At 42.9% G+C, this 27,054-nt stretch overlaps 1 protein-coding gene across 1 annotated transcript in view; it reads right to left on the reverse strand.

The window, feature by feature from the left end:
• Positions 1-27,054, reverse strand: part of LOC139278095 (mucin-2-like) — an 85,435-nt gene that overhangs the window by 30,491 nt on the left and 27,890 nt on the right. Inside the window, exons 16-28 of the mRNA XM_070896753.1 lie at positions 26,235-26,481; positions 26,099-26,154; positions 25,902-25,987; positions 24,892-25,043; positions 24,116-24,254; positions 20,550-20,654; positions 20,216-20,407; positions 18,977-19,216; positions 18,721-18,877; positions 11,904-12,029; positions 10,763-10,904; positions 8,144-8,175; positions 7,764-7,799 (exon numbers count right to left, since the gene is read on the reverse strand). Coding sequence (XP_070752854.1) covers positions 7,764-7,799; positions 8,144-8,175; positions 10,763-10,904; positions 11,904-12,029; positions 18,721-18,877; positions 18,977-19,216; positions 20,216-20,407; positions 20,550-20,654; positions 24,116-24,254; positions 24,892-25,043; positions 25,902-25,987; positions 26,099-26,154; positions 26,235-26,481 — 1,710 coding nt within the window. The remainder of the gene's footprint in view (positions 1-7,763; positions 7,800-8,143; positions 8,176-10,762; positions 10,905-11,903; positions 12,030-18,720; positions 18,878-18,976; positions 19,217-20,215; positions 20,408-20,549; positions 20,655-24,115; positions 24,255-24,891; positions 25,044-25,901; positions 25,988-26,098; positions 26,155-26,234; positions 26,482-27,054) is intronic.

The following is a 27,054-nucleotide window of genomic DNA, read 5'->3' on the forward strand; positions in this document are numbered from 1 at the left end:
TACTGATAGTATTCCTCTCGAGATCCTCCATAAGGCTGTTTATTGCTCTTTCCGCAAACGTTGTTGAAAAAACTAACTGCAGATTCAGATGTCTTTAACTTTTCAACCATTTCCTCCCTAAACGAGTCTACAAGACTGAACTAATGGACCAACACATGGAAGCATTGGACACAGCTAAAACTGTACAAATAATTAACCGGTGACGAACGGATTATCTTTTCTTACAGATGAGTGGCAATCCTGTTATCCTTCCATATGACGAAACTGAGGAGTACTATATAAGACACCAGGACTGGGAAAATGAACGAATTGACGGAACTATATGGTCAGTAGTGGGGACCATAATGGTAGCTGTAATAATTGTGCTGTTTTGGAAGGTCTGGTTAGAAAGATGACTTTGGAGAGGCATCAGTCACTGGCAGGAGTTAGAGCTGGTGCAAGTATAAAATGCAGTTAATGATAACATTGGTGATCGGGATTCTCTGGGGTAGCATGGATACCAGTTTGGAGGTATACTCTACCCCCGATGTTGGGAGTTGTATCATTGATACTACCATATCCGTGCCAGCTGATACGGGACTTCGGCTGACATGTGAAGGCCAAATAACCCTATATTCAAGGAAAGATCGGTCTCACAGCCTCTTCCTCCACACCAATGGGGAATCCATTGTGGTGAGGTGGAACAAGGATGGCAGCGAAGTGACCTTCAGCACGATGGGTAGTAGTCACCCGCAGACAGCACAGACCAGTCAAATCCGGGTGAAATGCAAACCTAGACCACACCAATGAGACGGCATAAAAGGAATTCAGCTTCGGGCTGCTCGGACTGCGTTAACCCACAAGGGAACTACACATTGATGCTGGCACAAGGAGCGAATGAGCTATGAGATATATATTATGATAATACGTCCATTAACACATAAAGTAGCCAAACAAAACGGCAAGAGACGACCATAAGAAACTGTACCAAGAGACATAGAAGTATTGGGATAGAATGGCAGAGAAATAGTAAGAAAACAGAATATGTAACATGCTCAGAGACATCTGCTCCAGTTATAATGACATATGATACCAAGCAGCAGTAAGGAACAAGCCAGGAAGAGTGTGACCCTGGAATGCCAAAGCGAGAAACATCTGATTGCCCTGACAATGCAGATCTCCTGACTAAGACAACGACTAAGTTTAAAACTCGTGTTAATAAAACATGAAGAAATATTATATGATAATGTACACCATGAGTTGGGACCCATTGTGTTGAATTTGACTAATCTGGAACTCCCTGAATAGTGTTCTAAAAGAACGCAGCAGTTTTACCGAAGATTGGTACAACAAATCCTCAGACAAAGTAAGAATGATGTCTGCAGTACGATCGGGACCTGGGTAGTAGAACAGACAAGGGAAAATTTGGCACAGATCCACAGAGGGGAGGTTCCCCTGTGGATCAGCAATGACCAATTGGTCAATTTGACCATGCATTCAAAGGAAATACAAGGATGCCAACTCAGGGGAATGATACACGTATATCCCACACAATTGGAATGTAATAATGATACAGGGGGACTAATAGGATTTGTACTGGCCATTCCGGTAATTATGGAAGGAGCTAGCCCAAAGGAAGTGCATGATGTACAAAACATAGGGATTATTAGAGAAGGTTTGTATACAGCTTATCACGAGATGTTACCATGTGCTGTAACGTACGGAGACAGTTTGATAGGAACAAAATTGGAAGGATGTGTTAGGAACAAAATTGGAAGGATGTGTTACTCATCAGGGCATCACGACATGCCCTCATAAAATTAGTTATGATCCTGAGGCGGCTTGCGGATTTAGTATTACCAGTACGCATGTAAATTGTACCATGGAAACCGTGGATGCGCAATAGGGAAAGACACACGTTGCGTATGTAATCAACGGAGAATACTATATAACAACGAATCAGAAATCCTTTAAGTACAATCAGCAGGAATGCCAGATCCTCACTGCTATATTTTGCTTTGTTCTGGAAATACCTGTTAGAATCAGAAAGGAGGAAGTAGTGGATATACATCGACGAGAGTCAACATCGAAACAGGTGTCAGGAGACATAATGGAGGAGCTCGCCAAGCACGTGAAAATGTTTGGATATGAGGGGCCCCCGTTACTAGAACATCTCGTCAAACTGTGAGAAACAGTTGCCAAGAGTCTACTACACTCAGGCAGAACAAACAGGACATTCGGAAGGATATCGAGGACATTAAGCTCACCACATGGTGGGATGACCTCTGGAACTGGGGACTAAACATTCAAATTCATCCTTGAATAAGGACAATATCTCATGTACTTATCGTGATTCAATTACTGATTGTGCTATATTTGTTGTGTTTGCAATGTGCTGCAGCAAGAAAACGGAAGACGCGACGATTAGTAAGGGCAATTAAGGCTAGGTCAACCTCGGGGCAGGAAAATCTTTATGAACAGAGAATGGACAAGGGGCGCACTTTTTGAGGTTTGGAGAGACACGTGATGGTACTCCAGGCTAGATGGCCACTAATCAAGGAAAATCGGAGGGTGTTCTTCAACAAATCTCAACGGTATGGGCTACTTGTGTATAGCCAAGGGCCATAGGGGGGATTGTAGTAGTGTAAGGAATTATCGATAGATTGTATGTAAACTCGCTTATAAATGATAGGAAAATGAATTTTAGATTTTGAAGGAATACGTAGAACATAGTGTGTTTAACTTTTAAAGAATGGTTGAGAAGGCCAATAAAGTCAAACCTGTAGAAACAAACACATTCCGAGAGGCAGAGATCACACATTCAAAGAAGCCAAAAGGATAGAGGCCACACAGCAAGCAATCTGATAAGGGTTAACAAATGTTTCTGTGATGTGACAGAACTAACTAAATTCCCATCTTTCATGTTAACAAATGTTTCTGTGCTCTGTGAATTGAATGTTTTCTTTAACTGAACCAAATGCGGTAACAAATTCCGTTATTTGTCTCTGTCTTACGTCTGTGTTATTTGTGGCAATTAAATTGTCATTTCAAATTGTAGCGACATTTGTGTTATTGCCACGGGTAGCGTTCTTGATCACTGTCACTTCAAAAGATTCGTTATAGGCTGGCCCACTAAAATCTGTACAAAGATCAGTGAGACCGTTGGAATTTTGAAGATTCTATCTTGGGCAACGAAGAACAGACCTTCCCCTGCATATGCCAGAATAAAATCGTTTCGCACCTATCTCTGGGTCTGACATCAATCGAGAGCGTCGATCCATTATTTCAGTGGATCCGTTCGGGAGAAAGGGAGATTTCTCCGTAACATGCTCCACTTCCTCTCGGGGGAACGGTAAACCCAATTTCGCTTCTGGGGCAGGACGTCTGTGCTGGGCACAGAATGTCCAGCCTCACAAAGGTTACCACTCCCAAACGGGGCGATATACAATTTTGGCCCCTGGGGGCAACAGAGGGCATCTTCCCTTTCTGCTTAACTGTTTCAGTCACACACACATTCTGAGCTTGATAGCCTGGTATGGCATATCACTACCAGTGATCTGGCAACTGCTTACCATTGATACTACAGCCTAGCCCTGAATCCCTCTCTGCTTTAACATAGAAACATAGAAATTTACAATGCAGAAGGAGGCCATTTCGGCCCATCGTGTCCACGCCGGCTGACAGAGCCGCACGGCCCTTGGTCAGCAGCCTTGAAGGTTATATATAAACCTATGAACAATGACGGAAAGGCAAAGAGCACCCAGCCCAACCAGTCTGCTTCACACAACTGCGACACCCTTTATAGTGAAACATTCTATACTCCACCCCAACCGGAGCCATGTGATCTCCTGAGAGAGGCAAAACCCAGATAAAAACCCAGGCCAATTTAGGGAGAAGAAAATCTGGAAAAATTCCTCTCTGACCCATCCAGGCGATCGAAACTAGTCCAGGAGATTACCCTGGCCGTATTCAATTCCCTGCAGTACTTACCATTATATCCGAGTCGGTCAACAAAAGGTCATCCAGTCTAATCCCAATTACCAGCTCTAGCTCCGTAACCCTGCAGGTTATGGCACTTTAAGTGCCCATCCAACCATCTCTTAAAAGTGGTCAGGGTTTCTGCATCCACCACTCTTCCAGGCAGCGAGTTCCAGATCCCCACAGCCCTCTGCGTAAAGAAGCCCCCCCTCAAATCCCCTCTAAACCTTCCACCACCCACCTTAAAACTATGCCCCCTCAAAATAGACCCCATCACCAATGGAAATAGGCCCTTACTATCCACTATGTCCAGGCCCCTCAATATTTTGTACACCTCAATGAGGTCTCCTCTCAATCTCCTCTGTTCCAATGAGAACAAACGCAACCTATCCAATCTGTCCTCATAACTAAGATTCTCCAATCCAGGAAGCATCCTAGTAAATCTCCTCTGCATCCTCTCTAGTGCAATCACATCCTTCCTATAATACGGCGACCAGAACTGCACGCAGTACTCCAGCTGTGGCCTAACCAAAGTATTATACAATTTAAGCATAACCTCCCTGCTCTTATATTCTATGCCTCGACCAATAAAGGCAAGCATTCCGCATGCCTTCTTAACCACCTTATCCACCTGGCCTGCTACTTTCAGGGATCTGTGGACAAGCACTCCAAGGTCCCTTTGTTCATCTACACTATTAAGTGGCCTTCCGCTTAATGTGTATACTCTTTCCTTATTAGTCCTCCCAAAGTGCATCACCTCACACTTCTCTGAATTAATTTGGTCCATCAGAAAACCTGGATACGAGCGCCAAACAAAGTCAAGATGATAACAGTGCACCATCAGTTAATCTTACCATGCCAAGGATAAGGGCAACCGACATGTCTCAGTGAGTTTGAGGGGATTGCACTGGGATGGGATTCACCATGCATAAGTCAACAGCAATAATTTGAAGTGCCAAGAAAGGTCAAGAGAAGCACTAACCAAAGGGGCAGCTCACGCTCTAATGGAGATACAGAGTCCAGGGGCCCAGTATCTACAAAATAATTATTTCTGTGCAGTAGCCATTGCTGAAAGCAGTGGACTGGCAAAACATGTTGGATAATATGGTCGAATTTACTAATAACTTATGTGGTCACCTCAATGCCTGTGTTAACTGAATCCCTCCCCCACACCCATTCCCCTGCCTCAGGAGTCTGTGTAATAACATGTCTAATAAATACTGGAGCCATGTAGGCCCAGGCTCAAATGGATCGGGGCTTCACTCAGCCCACTGATCGCCAAGAGTCTGCTGTCCCACCAGGCAGCATCCTAGTAAATCTCCTCTGCATCCTCTCTAGTGCAATCACATCCTTCCTATAATACGGCGACCAGAACTGCACGCAGTACTCCAGCTGTGGCCTAACCAAAGTATTATACAATTTAAGCATAACCTCCCTGCTCTTATATTCTATGCCTCGACCAATAAAGGCAAACATTCCGCATGCCTTCTTAACCACCTTATCCACCTGGCCTGCTACTGTCGAAGCTGCTGGAGTGTAGTTCAGTAGGTTTGCTGAGCTACAGCCCAGTAGCAGGGACAGTCATGCAATGTAAATGGATAAGGATACTGTAATGTATGCACATGTGAGTATGCTCACAGGTTTGTAGAGCTGTTGCATTGTGAGTGGCGTAGCCAGTCATGTGATGTTCACAAGACTCAATAAAACCTCAATCAGTTGAATCTAGGTCATCCACGATTAGCTGTGCAGTTGTGAGCCGAGTGGATGAACTGGTAATGTGTAGTGTGATTGTTAACCTTTGTTAATAAACCAACTAGTTCTTAATTGCAATGTTTTGCTATGAATTCTTAAGCAAAGAACCCATGGAACAAATACATTTCAGATACCATCTCTTATGATGGCACCTCTGTGCCCTTGCATCCCCCCAGAACCAATACCTGTCTCGGTGCTAGAAAGCAAATGGAACCAGACTGCCCTGACAGATGCTGAATTGTGTCACTTTGTAGCTGGTTCCTCTCAGATGGTTTACCAGGATTGTACCTGGGATGCGGGGACTTAGCTATGGGTCAACTTCAGATAGTTCCTTCCTCTAGCAGAATCCAGACCAAAAAGGGTATAATCTTAAAATTAGGACTACGCTAGTTAATGGCAAGCTCTTCACAATAAAACCTTTACTGGTGTCACAATATGTGTTTATGCGTAATTGCATTGGTTAATTGTTTTCTTGCTGTTATTTCATTCATTATGTATTTTGTTTATTATAGCGATCCAAAAATATTTGAAGCCAAAACGCTGTATTAATTTCAGATACATCTAAATACACAATGTCCTCAAAACTATGGTCCCCTCAATAAGGAATGGATTAAATAGTTTAAAAAGAGTGAAATTTTGATCTTTCACTGCTCTGGCGGTTGAAGATATGATAAAAGTATTAGTCAGAAGTCCAGTTTTTTTATATATTGAAGGAAGCCATAACTTACCAGATGTTTCTTTTAAAGAAATATCAAAATATTTGAAGTCACTACACTCCAGCAGCTTCTACAGTATTTTGAGGGCTAGATTTACAATGGAAATGAAAATCGAGCGATTTCTATAATGGACAGCCAATCCACATTGCCAATTTTACACCCGGGCTGATGAGCAAATAATGATAAAAACTTTTAACTACAACTACTAACTATTGCTTTGTGTGCCTGATGTAATTATCCATTTGAGGTTTGTAACTTCTTTCAGACCAACTTGTTTCAAGACATAGAGCTGATCATATGAACCTCGATAACCATCTCGCAATACTTCCTTATTAGGCTCCAGAGACTCCAGAGCGTCTCCATGTTTTCCTCATAACTCAGACCTCGACGTCTAGGGATCAGTCTTATGGCTCTTTGCTTGCAACATTTGAATGTTTCCTTTGTGTCTCAGTGGCCAGAATTGGACCTCTTTTAACTTCATCTTGAGCTTTTCTGCATCGTTCATGGAATATGCATCTTGCCCATTGTTCCTTCTGATGTGCAGTCATTTACGCCTGTCATTTCTAAATTTATTCTGCTATTGTTCTGTCCATTTATATATTTTGTCCAACTCATTATGTGATTTCTGAACCACCTGCTCTGATTCCACTGACCCTCCTAGTTTACCTGAGACTAAGTCATGGGTGTAATTTCTTACTGTGGCACTTTCCTGCAAAAGGTTAACAAATTCTATGCATACTGTCATGGTCCCTATCCCTGCTTCTTTTTCACTAAGAGATGGAAGTATGCAACCAAAAGAACCAGTTTGCAACTGGACAGGGTCAACCTCCACAAACTCTTCCCTATTGAGTGGTGGGCCCTGTAGATAAAAGGCTAGGACTTACATGAGTAGACAGGAGATGGGGAAGTTGCAATAATTTATGGTTAGAAGATTGGAAAGACCCCAAAAATGGAGTAGTGTCAGTACTATAAAATGTCTCTTATTAACTGTGTAGCAGGCAGTAGACCCAGCTGTGCTCAGAAACAATACTCGTTAATTATCTATGTCTATTAAAGTGTTTTACCATAACTGCATCTGCCTGTACCTTAATCTCTCTCTGATAGATATTTCCATTCAAAATGCAGATTTTCATGTTGGAGGAGACAGAGCTAATGATGTTGATTTATGAAATAATGACATCAAACATAAAAATATGCAAATTGAATGGAAATATATATCTATTTTTAATTCATTGTTCTATTTTCCTGCAGGAGTTGACTACATAGATAGAGCAGTGAAATGATGACTTTCTAACGGTCTTGAGCATACCTGTATTTGTAAAAGAAGTCATCACTTACCAGTTGTAGAGCTGGTGGTTGTATCTTCTGGTATTCCTGAAAAACAAGAAAAACATTCAAAGTACTGAAGATGGCACTTACAGACTTTTATCATATGCCAATGCTAGTGGTCGCCTCCAAGTTGACCTTGGAGTTGCTCATGTTCTGTCACCATCACAAATTCTCAAGGTGCCATCGACGCTTTTGTTCATGAAGCATTCAGATAAATATCTGTGATTTCAAGCTTTAAAGTTTGACTTGAAAACTAAGTTGATATGTTGTACTAACTATTGTATTGATATGATGTAAATAACTATTCTTAGGGATCCCACCATTTAACAATGTATTGATCTACTATATAACACATAATAACTGTTCACTAAAAACAATAATTTACTTACTTCTACATGTAACATTTCCGGAGTTGCATTCACTGCCAAACAAAAGAGAAAAAGACTTCAGTTCAACCCCCTAACCCACACTCCACACTGTTCCGAGAGTAAGCACAGTCACGCCAAGAAACCTGAGAATTTCAATGTACTCCTCCCACAAGCAGCATGGAATCAAAATGTACAGTGGCTTCATAAAGTAGATATGCGATTATATACTGCATTTATACAATGATTTCAGAAATGTGTCTTAAGAAACCAATAAAAAGGCTAAAAGAAAGAATGATTCTGCTCTAATTCTTATTAACAAAAACAGAATGAATTATTTTAATTAGATTTACTTTTTTTAATTGAATTATGTAAAGCTGTTGGCACCAGAAATTGTAGTCCGTTGGGGTACTTATAGATGTTGCTGATATTTTTCTCTGTAATGTTGATAATGGTGATGTAGGCAAATACAAAAAGCTTTACTGAGAAACCTGATATTTCCTTTTCCTCCAGAGCGCGTGGTACAAAATAAACTGCACCTGACCTGAACTGCTTGGAATTTTGAGTTGACATTATTAGGATGGTGCTGATGTGCTCCTGGCGAGGCAGAAAGCCAGCCTCTGCTTTAAACCTCAAGAGACCGACAGCAGCAGTATTGACCACTGTCTTGGGGCCCTCAGCCTTCTGTCCAAGACAGCAGCCACAAGGCCTCCATCCCGAGAATTCAATGGGACCTTGTGGGGAAAGAAGAACACATGTTTTTAGGCCTCCTTGAGCTTGTCCCCTCAGGCCCTCCAATGTGATGGGGCCAGGCACAAGGGCTACTCTTCTGGTGCCCATCCATATGGACATTCAACCAACGTTCCTATATTGAAATGAGGCGGGAATGGCATTAGGCCTTTCTTCCCATATTTCAATGCCATCATAGTGCCTGCACTATTTTAGGTGAAGACTCTTCACACAACCTTGGATGCTCTGGAAATCAAGACGGAATGTAAAGGAGGTGCAGACAGACGCGGGGGCGGTGGGGGGGGGGCGGCAATTCTGTTGTGCCCCGTTTGGGGTCGGTAACATCAACAAGGCGGGACTTTTTGCACCAGGTGCGGAAGAACCGCCCTGCTCTCGAAATTGACGTTACCGGCCCCAAGAGGAAGTGGAGCGCAAAGGAATGCGCTCCACTTCGTCTCTGGGGCGTTAATGGGGCGGAAGCAGAGGGAGTAAGGTGCAGCACTATGCACTGGGCCCGTAGCCTTGACGCGTAGGAGGGGCTCTCCGCTTCATTAAAGGGGAAGGCCCAAACTGCCAACTCAGCGGGATCCTACCTGGACCACAGGGGGAGTGGGATGCTGTGCAACCAGCCCGGACCTCAAGCAGGGTGCCGTGCTGCCAGATGACGGCCCTGACCTCGCGTTCAGGAAAATGATGACATTAATTTCCAAGATGACCGACACCTTCCCTTTAAGTAGCGCCCTGTGAGCCTCCTGCCACCGTGTTCATGTCCCCTAAAGATGTCGCTGTCATCACCCAGTGCAAAATCGGGGTGCTGCGCACGGTAATGACATCATCGCCGGGGCAGCAGAGCAGGGCGCTCCCGGTTACTGCCGCTGCTAAATTCCCGTGGAATTTAGCAGGTCATTAGTGGCACCGCGCCCAGATGAAAAGTCCTTTGCACCCCTTTAGCGCCCCCCTGGGGGCACTTACAGGAGGCGCAGATGCGCACAATTGCTCTGCCCCCAGTGTCATTGGTCTCTGCTTCTTTTCCCTCTCTTTTGCAGTTGGGAACTCAGCAGCTCCCATTGCGCATAGGGGAGAAATATCCATCACATAAATTGGAGCACCAAAACTTTGCATCCAGGAAAGACCATCAAATCAATCAATGCTCACTGTCCCCAATCGCTAACTCTTGGGGTAGGTTATGACCAGAGGAAAAACAATGTGGCTAATTACATTTTAAAAAGCTCTGGGAAATTCCTCCATCTCTCTAGGTAGGCTGTTACATATCTATCACAGTTTGAAGAAGCCACATCTTAACTGTACAGCCTGATCTTTCTTTGTTTTTGTCCTGTTTACAATGTGGTCCCCTCCCTTGGTCCCCTTGATTCCACAGAAACTAGTATCTTATCCAAATGGCCATCATCCAACTGTGAGCCCTGACAGTATATGTTGGCTATTTGGCCACAATATGCATTTCAGCCATGCCAATTCTATTTTCACCCTATGCTCACCCACACAACATGATTCACGAAGCAGAAAACAAAACTCTTCTTCAATCGTGCCTTTGATTGCTTCCCCTGACTCTTCCCCAACTCTTGCTCAGCATCCATTTCCATCCACATTTTCCAAAGTTCATTGGAAACCTTACATATAATTTCAAGTTGCTGTTGTGATGGGGGGCTGGAGTGGGGCACTCTAGTTTCATTTTTTTATGGATGAACTAGAATCGGTCAAATGGTTTGCCTCGCCCATATCTTGTGATCTAAAGTTCCACTGAGTAAAATAATGTGCTCCAACATGTGAGTTATAATTCAGCAAAATCAAAAGTAACCCACTATTTACCCATTCTTAATTACAATTCTAACTTTAACGTTCTACGTCAGAAGCAGAGATTGGTGAAAGAATAAAATGCAGTTATAGATACTTTACCATTCTTCACAGTCATTCTTTGTTACTTCACCAGGTTGCAATATTTCTCCATTATAATAACATGTACAATCAGGTAGCGTAACGCACTTCATTATATTTTCATCCAAATAAGGCGCACTCACTGGGCACTTTGCATAACAGCCTATATTAGATAACAATAAGCAGTGTGTAATGCTGAGAATTTTTGAATTACATCGTCACTGTTGAACCTATCTATGCTTACAGTCAAATTACATTTGTAAGTCATGGGATTCTAAGCTTTGTTCCCATTTATGATTCTTCCATAAATAATTAGTTATTCAAAATGAAAATCAGCACCTCAAAATTGTCAACTCCCATTAAATATTGGCAAATTAAAGTTATTTTGTTTCATAGAAGTTAGCAGAATTATCCTTTTACATTTTTATCAAGCTGTAAAATATATATAACAAAAGTAATAGCATAATGATTTCATGTGAAAGAAATACTAATTATTAACTAAATATAAAGGGCTAGAAATTAGCCAGTGTAACGCACGTTTTAATGCGATTTTTTTCGTGTTAAAAGAGCTTTTTTATTGTTAAAAGAAACCTCACAAAATTCTCCAAAGGTTAAGAATGACGGTTTCAAAATGTCGCCAAAAAGCGGATCGACATATGTAAAAAAACACACCGCTTAAATTTGGTCGTTTGGCGAACCGGTATTCAGGTGAAAAAACAACGCATGAGAAAAGCAGGCGTTGCAGCCTCAGAAACATCGGTAATTAGGAAAACCTACAAAAAAAGGAAGTTGAAGTTTAAAAAAAAAATTTCAGTGATTGATTCCTCAAGGATATTGTTAATGTTTTCTGATTTTTTAATTTTGGAAAAGAATTTTGTGTTTTCTCCCCTGCATTTTTGCCGATATTGGCCTCCCGGTAAAGTTAGCAAGGACGGCGGTTTCCAACGCGAATCCTCCAGCAACGCAGATTTTTGTCGACAGGTGTATTTTTTGGCCAAATTTACCCCATTAAAAAATGGAGACATTTTTATTCTTATTTTGTAACAAAAATTACGTTAAAAAACAAATTATCGACAGGCTGATGAATTTCTAGCCCAAATTATCTAAACACACAAACAGGAATACTATCTTAAGTATAAATGAATAATATTGCAGTTTAAACCTTCAAGTATTGCAGAGAATTTCTTTCCAATGTAATGGTCCGAGCATGTTTTTGTTGTTAATGTTCCACATGGGTGATAGTGCCAGCTACATTCATCGGGATTGTTATAATAGTCGCAATACACAGCTAGAAAACAGGAGTTAATATGTAGTCACATTTATTTCCTTTAGTCAACTAAAGCAAATGGCATAATCTAGGAAAAATCCACATAGAATGCTAGTTTTGTGAAAATATTGTTTATTATAGCAACAGAAGGAGGCCATTTGGCCCAAGGAACTGGCTACATTTAGAAAAGGTACCTTTATCATCTTAATCCAAATTCCTTGTTATTTATCTATCTCCTTAATACTCTTACTAACTATCTATCTCCTTTTTAAAAGCCTTAATTTACTTTTCATCTACAACTTTCTGGGACAGTGCATTCCATATTCTCACAAACCTTTGAGAAAATAAGATTTTCTGGATTCACTTAACCAGTCTAGCTGCGATTTTAAAAGGCGGGGCTGGATTTTCAGGTTTTCTCCGCTCCGTCTTTTGCCCGGAGCAGCAGCAATGGTGGCGGTGAGATGTTTTGGCCGGGTGGTCAGCCTCCAGCATCCTGCAGCGATCCTTGGGTCCGGTTTTGCGGCGGCACAGAGCAGCCCCCTCTAGGGTGCAATGCCCCTAGTTGCGACACCAGTGCGAGTTTGAACACTTGCCTGACCTATCCGCCTGAAGTGTGCCTCGCACTGACTGCCTGGGAAATCAGGGCGGTCCAACCATCCATCGGCGAAGACGTAAGTAATGGACTACTAAGGTAAGTGTGGTTGTTTTTCTTTTAATTTTTTTTTGCGATTTGTGTTGTGGTGGTTGTGGGAGCGAAAGCCTACATTTCTGAAACGCTTTGCTTCGGCGCAGTCTGGAGAAATCGGAATAAAAGTTGAAGATTGAAGTTTGGATTAAAACAGAGGATGTTTGGATCGAAACAGGCTGCTACGATGATATGGAGACATTTAGCCATTCAAATGTGTCTATCTGATCACCTGTGTGTTTACAATACTTCATGGTGGGATTCGATTTATCGCAGTGAGACATGACTTCAGGATAATGAGTAGCTGGTCATTTATCTGTATGTTAACTATTTGTATGTATCATTTGTTACCATGTGAGGAAACGATCTGGTTTGTGTATAGTAATTCAGAAATTCAATAATTCAGTCTCATTGCAGAAATCAAGCCTGTGGAGAGGTGCTTGGGGCCAGTACCCCAAGAGTGGAGGTGGGAATGACCGGAGGACCACTAGATGGCCTTGGAGTGGAATGGCTTCTGGAGCGTGCCGATGCAGGTTCTTCGAAGTCCGCGCTCTCATCCGTCAAGAACAGACCCAACAGATTGACAGGTGACAATCGGAGCTCCTCAGCACCAGATATAGTAGGATCGTCCGCTGACTCCTGCCCCGCGCCCCACCTTCTGGCCTCTGTGGCCTTGCCTGGGACCGCGCTGCTGGCTGAGCTGCAAAACACAAATGAGGTTATTAGAGGAGAAGGGGGTGCTAGGGTGACAAGGTGAGTCCAGCGCTACACACAGCATATGCCGACAAAAGCACCACCACTCTCAAAATCATTGCAGACATCACATTTTATGACCACCAGCACATTCTGCATTGCAATGATTTTCATGAGGCCAGCATTATTTATATGATACTTTTAGAAATTATCTATCATATGATTGTTCGGATATGAGTTGGTGTGGCATCTATTGATTTTAGATCACGCAATGGTGTAAGCTTTACTCACGTGACATCACTTCAGGGTCTGCAGATGCGTCCGTGACTGTCCGGGGGTCCTTCCCCACGACTGCGAGCACTCGCTCCTCCATCTCAGTGATGTTGCTGGGGACTGGTGGCCCCCCCACCCGTTTGCCTCTGCTCGGACCTCGTTGTCGATAACTTCTTTTGTAAAAGATACAAGGATGACACGGTATGAGATCATTGCGTGATATCATTGCTAGGTAACGTCACAGGGACTGATACAAGACATAACCGACAGATGTAATCATGATTATTATGATTATTATCATTCCTTACCTAAAGGCATACACCACCGCAGGCTTTGAGTAAAACATTCCTGGTAAAAGTGCAAGACCTCACATCTGCTGATAGTCACTCATGAGTTACAAATCGAATTTTATAAATACATAAGTACACGTAAATCAATGTAATACTTACTCTTGTGGATCTCACAAAGTCGTTCCATCGTTTGCGATATTGGTTGCCCTCACGTAGCGCGTTGGCCGCCGACGAGACCACCTCTGCTATCTCGGTCCATATCTTCTGGTAGGCTTTTGGGGTGGGCTTCTAACGCCCTCCCTGTGTCAAATCACCCCAGCGTGACTCGACGACCTGCAGGAGGGAGGTATTTGCCTCATCCAAGAACCTCCTGGCTCTTTTGCGGCCTCCAATGTGCTCCTCTCCCACCTCACTGCTCTCTCCAGCGTCAGTCTCCACAGCGTGCTGTGATGCCTCCTCCTCTCCCTCCATTATAGGTCAAATTCGATCAAATATGTGGCTGGTAACAAGCTAATTTTTGTTTGCCTACTTGCTGTGAAGCTCTAAAGTCTTCCTCCTTCCTCCAAAAGCAGCCACACCACACCCAGACACGCCTTCAGTCCCTCTCTCTCTATTTCCTCTTCAGCGCATGTCATGGTGACCCTTCACCTGCAGAATCGCGGAAATCGAGCGTTGCCATGCCGTTGCTAAGGACGGCCACACTTTACGGCAGGTCAGAAAAATTTTACGCAACCGCCCATTTGACATCGCTTGCGGTAACGCCCATTTTCAAAAATGTAAACTAGGCGTTTTGAGAATGGGCGAGAAGCCGGCGATCTGAAAACCCTTTTTTACCGCCCATGCTGGAAATAACGGCCATTTTTGGGCGACAACCACAAAAGTGGGGAGGTTCTAGCCCCTGATCCTGCCATTACGACAACTGCGTGTGTGTAATTCGGTGTTTAAAGCAACGAAGCGAAAAGAGCAAGAAAGCTGTACAACAGTGGTGTGGGCAAAGTTTTGGGAATGTTTTGGTGGCTTATATTTAGGTTGCCCCACCCCCCGCAGGCGTCTCTCAGAGCATTCCCAGTGTACAAAGCCTCCCTTAGCGCTGTGATCCCTGATGCAGGGCCCAGCTGCCCAAACTTACCTACTTAGGCGCAAACTATTCCTGGGCGCTAACTTTCCCGCCCCATCATCATTATCACCCCAAAAACATCAAAGCCGAAAATCCAGCCCTAAATCCCTTTGTTCTGGATTACCCAACTAATGGAAAGAGTTATTTCTTATCCACTCTGTCGATTCCTTTCATTATTTTAAACACCTTGGTTAGATCATCCCTTAACCAACCAAGTGTCAGGACAACATAATCCAAGTTTACCAGGTCTAAGTCCCTTTATTCCAGGTAATATCCTGATAAGTCGTCACCTGACTTTCTCCAAGGCCAGTATATCTTCTTAAGGTAGGCATCCATATCTGACTAAAATAGGGCTGGTTCCTTGTGCTTGTGTTCCCAGAGGGAGTGGTGCTCAAAGGGCATGCATCAAAGGAAATTGCAGACACACAGCTTAAGATTTTCTGCCCATTAAAATGAAAGGATATAAAATCATAACTTACATGCTTGCGATTTCTTGCAATGCACTCCCTCTGAGCACAGAATCCGGCTTAAATATTCCAAGTGAAATCTCGCCAGTACTTCAGTACTAATTTTTCCTGTTATGTCTTTAGATGCTCTGATAATGACTCCACGAGGCAATGTGTTGTACTTCTACTGTAGTGACCTTAGTCCTTTATTGATAACTCCAGAGTGAGGATCACACCTGGTGGCCTGCCTTTTATACTAGGCCTGGCACACCTGTACAGGTAACCTACAAGTCTCCCACTAAGGTGCCCCCTGGTGGCCCACCTTGTAATAGTACAAACAGTAACCATGTAGGATACATGACGTCACCAAATCCTTAGTGCAAATCGCCTTCATGCATTGACTGTACTCTGGGCTTAGCTCTATCTGGTTGACCTTTGGAGGGTCATTTCCATCTTGGGTGAGTAGGTGGTGTTTCGTTGGCAGTAGAGGTGCTGGTGGTTTCTGTTTGTGCATCCATGACCACTCCATTCTCTCCCCCCCACCCACATATAAATTATGCCGGTGGCTCATTACATTCATATACATTCAAGTCCAAAAGAAAAAATTTGCATTTACATTGTTACATTTGTGGTACAGTTGTGAGGCAAGTACATTTGACTGGTGAGGTACATACTTGATATATACTTGGAATCAGTACTGGTGTGTGAAGACAATCTAGTACCAGAACTGCTGGATGGTGTCCAGGTAGTCTGGCGGCAGTGCAGTGCCCAGTGCTGGCAGTTGCCAAGTTGCCTGCTCTCGGGACTTTTGCCGTTGCTTCTATCGTCGGGCAGGTTCACAGATGTCTGTGACCTCCCTGTCCTTTCCTTGCGCCCCGGGTCGCTGCTGCTCCCTGGGGAGCAGTCGTCTGGCAGTGCACAGGGAACTGCTGACTCGCTTGCCTGGGTGTTATTTGGTTTGGGATCCTGGCTGCTCCCGGTCCCATTTGGGAGAACTGTTGCAGGTGACCCTTCGTTCTCAGGTGTAGCCTTGGTGGTGACAGGATCTGGGGGCTGCGCCTTAGCTCGGTTTTCTCTTTCAGGCTCATGGAAGTTGGTGCCATCGGGTGGCTGAGAGGTGGAGCCGATCAGGGGCAGGGTATCGATACCGGTGCTGTTGCCCTCCTGAGATCGCTTGCTCTGCAGCTTGTATGTATTGGCTGCTTGTGGCCACACTCCATGGTACATAACTCGGGTCCCAGGGACGCAGGCTACTACATTGGGTAGCTCGCTGGACCTGTGCGCTCCCGATGGGTGTCTGCCCGCTGCATTGACTGTATTCAGTCGAAATCCTACATCGCACAACGTTTCATTACTCATTGTAAATAATTTGTAGCTCCAATTGCGATCGCGCAACTTTTCTTTGCTTATTGCATGTACACAGCTCTGATCATCAATTGCACATTTTACATCGAACTCACAGTTGCTCTTACATTGATTGAGAGTGTGGAACTGTCCCTTTAAGTGTGGTGGGTTGCAGGCTTCCTTTAAGAGAGCCTTGCTATCTTTACCCCAATCCTCTTCTTCGTTTGGTGCCACATTGCTCGATCAGCGCTGCACCTTATGGTCTGGCCGCCGCCATCTTTTTCTTCAGCGCATCACCTTGTTTTTTGGGCGCCATCCACAATGTCAACTGCGGTGATCCTCTTCTCCCCGGATTCTGCCACCGAAGCTAGGAAGTCGCCTTTGGTTCCGATTTTCTTCCTCAGAAGTCCTGCCACTGGAGGTGCGTTCAGATCATCTCAGTTGGATCACCTCCACACAGCCGTGTTGAGCGGTCTGAGCCTCGAGTGCTGTGCTGTTCTGCTCTCTGGTGCTGGGTCCACCCTCAGGTGAGGGCTTGCTTTGCCTCTGATGTGCCCCCTGGTGGCACACCTTGTAATAGTACAAGCAGTAACCATGTAGGATACATGACACTTCCATTGTAAAACTCTTATGATGAAGTCTAAGTTTTTTGATTATTTTATGCATGTCTGAGCTATTTTTAATCGCCCATCTACCTGTACTCCTAAATCATTTTGTTCATCAAACCCTCCAGCACTTATTTAAATTATACACTCACCTGCCATTCTTATCTTCAAAGTACACTCATCAACATCATAGACAGTCCCTCGAAACGAGGATGACTTGCTTCCATGCCAAAAAAAAGGATGAGTTTAGAGGTGTTTCGAATGAAGAACCCAAACTACATCCTCAAGAGTAGAAGATGCCTGTGCGTGGATTTTTTGAATGTGTGGTGGCCGTTGCACACCAGCCACCACACGGGCTTGACAGAGCTAAGTCTTCGTCCAGTGGCAAGGATTACCCAAGACAGCTGGAGACCTGCTCTGCTGCATGGACTAGTACGCACACATATCGCAGTGCGGGCTGGCCCGTGCTGCCCCTGGGCCACTGGCCCCGAACTCACGTCTCCTCTGGGCCCCGATCACATCTCTCCACAATCTCTCACAGCTCCTTCACCCTGATCTTGCCACTCCTGCTGCATCTGCCCACACTCCAATCACCGACCTGGATCTTGTTGATGTCACTCTTCGCTGCCGTTGCCCTCCTGCACCAGCTCGCGCTGTACCTTGTAGTGGCCTGCCTCCACGCTGCTCGCTGGGCCGCACGCCACTCCTTTTATGGCCCCGGCCTGCCACTGATGATTTCTCGCAGGTCGGGGCCTCCATGCTGCTCCCTGAGCCGCACAAAGTACATTACTATACACTTAGCTACATTAAACTTTCCACTCATTTAATCTATCTTTGTCGCTATGTAATTTTTTGCTATCTTCTGCATATTTCACTGTACCTCCGAGGAAACCTCACTATATTCCAGCTCCCTTCCATTCCCAAATCTACATAGTGAAAAGCTGGTACCCCATTACCAACCCTTGGGGGACACCACTTGACCAATCTAGCAATGTCCCTTTTATCCCAACTGCCTAGCTTTTAATCAATTTTCTATCCATATTACATGGCTACCTCCAGTTATTTAAGCCTCAATTTGAGCCAGCAGTCTCTTCTGCAGAGCAAAAGTATATTTTATATATATCCTTTTGCTCTGTATGTATCATTTTTACTGCGCTTGCTACATCCTGCAATACACATCTGAGCCAATACCCACAAATATACACATGTAAAATAATCATGACAAGTGCTCCTCAGTTATTAATAATGCAAATACTTACGGCACAGATCGGGGGTTCGCCAGCGAATACAAACATCAGCTTTATTACAAGCTTCTGCATACACTGCTACAGCAGTACAGAAACCCAGATATTTCCCTTCCAAATCACAGGAACAAGCTTCCTCGACACAGGCATCGTAGAATGGGGTTGGGTCAACCTGATAAAAATGTTAGACCACAGTGTCAGAAGTTACAAAAGTACCTTGCAAGAGAGGCTTCATTCCAATTACAAATAATATATTTCATTATAAACTTGCCTTTTTATGGCATTTTTGAAACACAGCATCCTTCATTATGCTACATTTCCTCTGAGCCCATGCTAAACAGTATGGGTTTCTGTCACAAGGGAATGTTTGATTCAGTGTATCAGAACAAGACAGCGATGATTTCCAGCTGTTTCCAAACTCCAAAGTGCTGGTCACTAAAGAGTTTCCTTTTGTTGTTAGTTCATCTGCAACATCACCATTGAAATTTCCACACAGACCGCAGATTTTGTTCTGAAATAAATGTATATATTTTATAAATCTTAATCACTATAATATTGACATTTTTTTAAGTATTCAACTGGTCAATTTTAAAGTAGTTTCCAAAATGGACATGAAGTTAGTCCCACACCCGCTGGTGCCAACGTGAAGCCCGAGCCAATTTGAGACCTGGGCCTCATCTCGCCAATAAGTTGTGGGCACCAAGCAGGCACCCCTGCTGCAGCTCGCTGGTTTGGTGGGGGGAGGGGGTGGTGGGAGCAGGAATATTGGCCAGCTCCCAATCTGAGTGGGCTGGCAGGACAGGCCTGGGAGGGGAGGCGATCTGAGGTGTGGCTTCAAAGGCATCGACTGCCCTATCCTCCAGGTCCTACATCCTGACATCAGCTCCTGGTGTGCGATGCTCTGTATCAGAAACACGAAAGCAGAAAACCTGCCCTTACGTTATTTCACCCAGCCAGCCACAAGGATGATATTTTATGATTGAGAATACTGAAAGATTATTCATATATTTGGAATGAAAGATTGGCAGCTAGATCTGGTCTTTGAAAATGAATTTCTAGGTGATCTGAAGCTTCTGCTAGGAAATTCACATCCACGGAATGACCAATTATATCATTTTTTAACTGTTGATCCTTCAACTGTAAAAACACTAACTTTTGTGTGTTGACAGTGCTTGTGAGTTGCAGGAATCAATGAACTGCTTTGACTCACCTTCACTGGCAGGATAGCTTTAATTTAACCCTTTTGATGACGGATGTTACAATTCTACATCACATTCCAAAGTAACACAAATTAAATTATTATTTTTTCTCAGACTTGCTGAATTCAACATTCTGTAATCTTTTTCATTATAATGTTGTACAGTATAATTGTACATAAAATGGGATGAAAAACATTTTTTTCTGCAAACAAGTCCTTCTTGCCTGAAATGGTTGGTATTTATTAATATATTTTCTGCATTAATAAATAATTACGAATGAGGAAAGATCAAGTTTTGAACCATATACATACCTTCCATCTTGGATCCAGTGTGATTGAAACTCTTGTGCGTTTGTCCCATATCACAGTGATCCCATTGGAAAAGGTAAGGATTAAATAGAGCCCAACAGTGTGAAGAGAATAGGAATCATCTGTGCACTGGGTTTGACCATAAGACTTCTCAGCTCTAACCACTCGTCCATCAATTAGATTGAATTCTTTACCCTAAAGAAATCCCAATGATTTATAATGTGTATAAAATAATGAATGATCACAATTTATGTGTGAGAAATAAAGGCACATATTATAATACAATGCCAGCTAGAATATTTTAGTGCTTACAGTTTAATGAACTAGAAACACATACCTCAAGTAAAATTCTGATATTTCTTGAACACGTCACTCCATTTTCACAACATGGAACACTCTCTATTATTATCTGAAGTGTGCTATTTCCTTGATTGCATCGATCCTAAAGTGAATCACAAATGGAATTTTATGGTGGTACACTAACATTGTTCAATAATTCAACTATTTTAATACTTTGTAGGTTTATACCATAACATAATGAATACTGCATAATTTTAATGTTTATATATTCATAATAAATGAAGATCCCAGCTAAATAAAGAGCAAATAACATTGCCTATTTCATCATAGGCAGCCCCTCGCAATCGAGGAAGACTTGCTTCCACTGTGAGTCCTTAGATGGCTGAACAGTCCAATGCAAGAGCCAGAGTCCCTGCCACAGGTGGGTCAGACAGTCATTGAGGGTAAGGGAGGGTGGGATAGGTTTACCGCACATTCTTTCCGCTACCTGCGCTTGTCTTCTGCGTGCACTCGGCGATGAGACGCGAGGCACTCAGCGCCCTCCCGGATGCACTTCCTTCACTTAGGGCGATCTTTGGCCAGGGACTTCCAGGTGTCAGTGGGGATGTTGCACTTTATCAGGGAGGCTTTGAGGGTGTACTTGTAATGTTTCCTCTGCCCATCTTTGGCTTGTTTGCCATGAAGGAGTTTCGAGTAGAGCGCTTGCTTTGGGAGTTTCATGTCTGGCATGCGGACAGTGTGGCCTGCCCAGCGGAGCTGATCAAGTGTGGTCAGTGCTTCAATGCTGAGGATGTTGGCCTGGATGAGGACACTGATGTTGGTGCGTCTATCCAATTGGACGTATTGGACTGTTCAGTCACCTAAGAACTCACTTTTGGAGTGGAAGCAAGTCTTCCTCGATTTCGAGGGACTGCCTATGATGATGATGATTTTACTTGAACTTATGTACAAATGCAATTAAATGACTCCAAGAGAACCTGAAATTGGTCAAATTCGATATGGTTTAGATCAGTGGTTCTCAAACTGGGGTCCGTAATTGCCTGCGATTTCATAGAGACTTTCCGGGCGTCTGCGAAATAATTTGGTCAAAATTTGCGGTCGGATGCATACCTCCGGAGTATGTCGCCGACCGAAAAACGAATACAAAAGTACCTGGTGATGCTGGAGCTTCAGGTCCTGGGCCTGCCTGCATAAAGGCCCGTGGATCCCAGGGACTCGAGAGGTTCGCAAGCATCTCCAGGATCACGTGGGTTGGGCCAACCAATTAGAAAGGAGGATTCCTCATCAGCTTATGGGAGTTCCACTTACGAACGGAATCCCCATAAGTTTATGATAAATCCCCAAATAAATAAATCATTAACACAATTCTAACAAAAATAAATATTCCCATGTTCAAAATTAACTAGACCACCCTTTGATTCAGCATTTAAAATAAAAATTAAATTTTTTGAAAAATAATAAAACAACATTTTAATTTGGCCCAAAATTTACATAAAATAATTTTAAATGTTTTTGTATGTTTTCATCATTTTGAAAATTTCAATTTAACATTTATTGTAACCCTTGCGCTAGTGTTATATCCTTCGACAAATAAGGAACTCCCCAGATGGCCAGTGTGTAAGTGCACCTACCTAGTGCAGTGGTAAACCATATAGAGCAAATGGGATCCAGTTCATTTGTTAGATCTATCCCAAGTTAGTAAATTTTGAGGCAGTGCCTCTTACAAATAACGGTTGTGTCCCTGGACTAATTTAGGGTGGGGGGTGGAAATCAGTCACGGCTAATTAGTCAGTGATCTATGCTGCAAGGTCTGTATTGGTAGACTCCAGTTGAGTGAAGGGAAAGGTTCAGCTGCAACATACAGAAAAACTAGCCAGCACTTAGTAGTGTCAACGGCAGCGAAGAGAGATGTCATCAAGGTCCAGGTCGGTGATTGGAGTGCGGACAGGTACAGCAGGAGCAGCGAGCTCAGGGTGAAGGAGTGGTGAGAGATTATAGAGGGACGTGATTGGGGCCCAGCAGAGGCGCGAGTTCAGGGCCAGAAGAGGCGCGGGCCCAGGGGCAGCACGGGCCAGCCCACACTTCAATATGTGTGCGCACTAGACCCGTGCAGCAGTGCAGGTCTCCAGTCGTCTTGGTTAATCCTTGCCACTGGACCAAGCCCTAGCTCTGTCAAGCCCGTGTGGTGGCTGGTGTGCCACAGCCACCGCTCGTTAAAAAAATCCACGCACAGGCATCTTCTACCCTGCACTATGTAGTTCAGGACCTGGAATATTAGATCCTTCATTGAAACAACTATGAACTCATCCTTTTTTGGTGTGGAAGCCAGTCATCCTCGTTTTGAGGGACTGCCTATGATGATGATGACAACCATGGCTCAGTGGGCACCACTTTCACCTATGAGTCAGAAGGTTGTTGCTTCAAGTCCCACTCCAGAGACTTGAGCACAGAAATCTACGCTGACAATCCAGTGCAGTGTTGAGGGAGTGTTGCACGATTAGAAGTATCATTTCTCAAATGAGATGTTAAACCGAGGCCCTGTCTGCCCTCTAAGGTACTCGCAAAACATTCCAGGGCACTATTTCAAAGAAGAGCAGGGAAGTTATCCCTGGTGTCCTGGCCAATATTTATTCCACAATCAACATAACTAAAAAACATTATCTGGTCATTATCTCATTGCTGTAGGTGGAACCTTGCTGTATGTGAATTGGCTGCCGTGTTTCCTACATTACAACACTAGCTACACTTCAATACATCATTTGCTGTGAAGCATTTTTGGATGGCCTGAGGTTGTGAAAGGCGCGATATAAATACAAGTCTTTCATTTATTTGACTGTCTGAGCTCACACAGAAAATGGCCCCTTGAGGAAGGTGTTGCAAGGCTCCTTCCTGGCACTGTATCAGCCATCACTTTCATGAGCACATGGCACTCAGGGCAAAGGTGTACTGAAAACATTGTCCCTGTGGCTCTCCAAATCATGCTTCTTGCAAGTGCAGCTTTCTGCTGAGATTACCAGAATTACCCCGATTTGCAATTCAGATATGAGCTGAATACATCATAGGTGAATCATCAATGATTGAACAATTAGAATATGAATTGTATGGCAGTGATGTACTGTAGTCCTCTATGATTTGGTTCCATTGCAGCTGGGGGAAATGCAAATCCACTGTTCTGTCATTAAAATTTTAAACCTTTACACTCTGAATGTTACCTTCAAAAGAATTTTCAAATAAAAAATAGGTAGCTAATTAGATTGTGGTATGACAGTAGATGAGGCACCTTGCCTGCTGCCAACGTAAAAGACACAATCATGCGTTACTGCCCGTAGAAACCCTCGTCTATTAAATCGTCTCCAAAAAACATGAAAAATATTTAATGGAGATCCATCATGTATAGTGCAGTATTATGTACAAATTTGGGCTCTATCTTGTACTCCAAATATTAATATTTGTTACTGTGCTGTTCATTTTATATGTATATATATATATACACATATATAATATATAGAATTCCATATCAAAGTTCAGCAGAAATACAAGTACTCTTTTTCTGCCATACAAAGACAATATTTTAGGACACTGCTCATTCCCATTGTAACTTACCTCAACCAAAATATATTCACAGTTGCCATCATAGCGGTATCTTTTTCCGTCAAAGGTTACGTAGTGACCATCTCCATAAACGAGGCACGTCTTTGGACATGGATTCTTGGTACAGCTCCAGGATCCACCCTGGCATGTACTGCAATATAAATAACACTTAGAGTGCTGTGCATATTACAAAAAAAGATATAGAGGTACTGGGGAAGGTGAAAAAAAGATTTACAAGGATGACTGAGAGGTTATAAATATCAAGAAAGATTGAATAGGATGGAGCTGTTTTCTCTGGAAGAGAAGGCTGTGGTGTGACCTGATAGAGGTCTTTAAAATTATGAAGGAGTTTGGTCGGGTGAACGTAGAGATGTTTTCATTTGTGGGGAGTCCAAAACTCGGGGCCATAAATATAAGTTAGTCACTAATAAATCCAACAACGAATTCAGGAGAAACCTCTTTAACCAGAGAGTGGTTAGAATGTGCAACTTTCTACCACATGGAGTAGTTGAGGTGAATAGCATAGATGCCTTTAAGGGGAAGGTAGATAAGTACATGAGGGAGAAAGGTATAGAAAGTTATGCAGATCGATTCGGTGAAGTAGAGTGAGAGAAGGCTTGTGTGGAACATAAACACCGGCAAAGATCAGTTGGGCCGAATGGTCTGTTTCTGTGCTGTAAATTCTATGTAATTCTATGTAACAACATTATCTAGTGTTATGCAGAAGTATATATATTATTTAGTTTGTTTAGTAATGTTAGTTAATTTCTCAAATTGTTAAATCTCACCATTTATTGCAGTCCCTTTGGATTGTACTTCCAGCAGCATGACTTTCTCCTCCAAATAAACAAGGGCACTGTTCAGGAGCGATACATCTTCCACTGTCATCTTCCACAAGATCATCAGGACAGACACAGCCAGGTACACACTGAGTATTTGACTTTTACCAAAGAAAGAAATGTTCTTTCAATTTGGTGTTAAATCCATTGAGATGCAAACAGTGCAGATTTACATGAATTCAAAACTCTTGGTTTTACACCAATTTCCTTATTCTGAGATAACATATTATGGGATTAGTACAGGTACAGTATTCTGCATAATCTATGTATTGCACACATTCCATTCCATTGTGAGGGTGAGTGAGACTGATAGTGAGGTGACACTGCATTGGAATTCATGGAACAACAAAACATAAAGAAATAATAGTTATAGTTAAAATGATTATTTTGTTGTATTTAACATCACAACAATAACTTGTATTTATATAGCGCCTTTAACATAGTAAAACATCCCAAGGCGCTTCACAGGAGTATTATGAGACAGAAAATTAGACACCGAGCCACATAAGGAGCAATTTGGGCAGGTGACCAAAAGCTTGGTCAAAGAAGTAGGTTTTAAGGAGCGTTTTAAAGGAGGAAAGAGAGGTAGAGAAGCGGTGAGGTTTAGACAGGGAATTCTAGAGGTTAGGGCCTAGGCAACAGAGGGCATGGCCACCAATGGTTGAGCGATTATAATCAGGGTTGCTCAAGAGGCCAGAATTAGAGGAGCGCAGAGATCTCGGGGGGTTGTGGGGCTGGAGGAGATTACAGAGATAGGGAGAGGCAAGGCCATGGAAGGATTTGAAAACAAGGATGAGAATTTTGAAATCGAGGAGTTGCTAAACAGGGACCCAATGTAGGTCAATGAGTACAGGGGCGATGGGAGAATGGGACATGGTGTGAACTAACAATTTAGAATAATTATATATTGAAAAGCACAAGATAGCATTGAAAATGTTGAATGCATGAATATTACTTACACATGGCATATTCTGTCCTCTGCACGTCTTTGCACAAAGATTCTCTGCATTTCTGCAGTCAAAATATACTTTTCGATTTAGACATACTGAGAAAGAAAAATCACCACTATTTGTTTAGAAATGAACATCCATTTTAATTCAGAGTTTAATGTCTATTCATACTGATGGCACTGAAAGAAATAGAAGCAACAGCTCACCTGGACTGGTGGTTGTAGGAACTGTTGAACAGTAAAGTTTCCCATTTTCACAAGTGCTGAATGAAAAGACAGTGTTATATTTTTACACATTTAATTATTTACTCTATGCTTGTAGAATATGATAAAAGATACTTACCAGGTTCTACCATCCAGACTGACGCTTTGTCCTTTTTTGATAACCAGTTCACCAATATAACACGGGCAGTCTGATTTATCAATACAAGCTCCAGTGTTGTCCATGTACTTTCCCTCAGGACAGCCACAGCCATAAACCGGAACGTCCTGAACTCCACAAGTGTAATCGTACTCTGACAGCGATCTACAGGTACGCTTACAGGTTCTCATGTCATTCTCAAAGACCTGAGTGTTGGCGCATGGTTTATCTAGAAAGAAAAATGACACCTTCATTCGTGATGAAAATTGTAATGAAACATACAATGCTGTCGAACCCCAATAAATATATATCTCATTAAGATAGCTCTGGCTGGCAAGAGAACAGATGGACAATAGAGCTCACCAAAGAAGCACACAAACCACACAATACCAAAATTAATCTCTATGGTGTAAGCTTACATATCTTTAAATTAGATGCGAGGAAGAATAGTTTTTTTCCCAGGGTGCCTTAACTCCTGCCTATATGTGACAAGAAAATAATCTGGCAAATGTGGAGCACCCCAGCTTTAGCCAGCTACAATTTTAAACCTTGACTTGGTATTTTGGTTGGAGTCACCCATGTTCTCACTATTTTCGTGAGTGAGCCAATAGTTTGAATTGTGTACACATTTTAGTATTACCCCCTGTGTATTATTTCTAAAAAGGACAGCCACGTGATTAAAATAAATATGAGGTTATAATCATATGTACATTTTCGTTGATGAAGAGGAGCCAACTGCCTTACAGCCTCTGAAAGTGTTATTCTGATACACCTGTGAAGGATTTGAATAATTCAAAACATT

The sequence above is a fragment of the Pristiophorus japonicus genome, chromosome 13, assembly GCF_044704955.1.
Source record: "Pristiophorus japonicus isolate sPriJap1 chromosome 13, sPriJap1.hap1, whole genome shotgun sequence".
NCBI classification, from domain to species: domain Eukaryota; kingdom Metazoa; phylum Chordata; class Chondrichthyes; family Pristiophoridae; genus Pristiophorus; species Pristiophorus japonicus.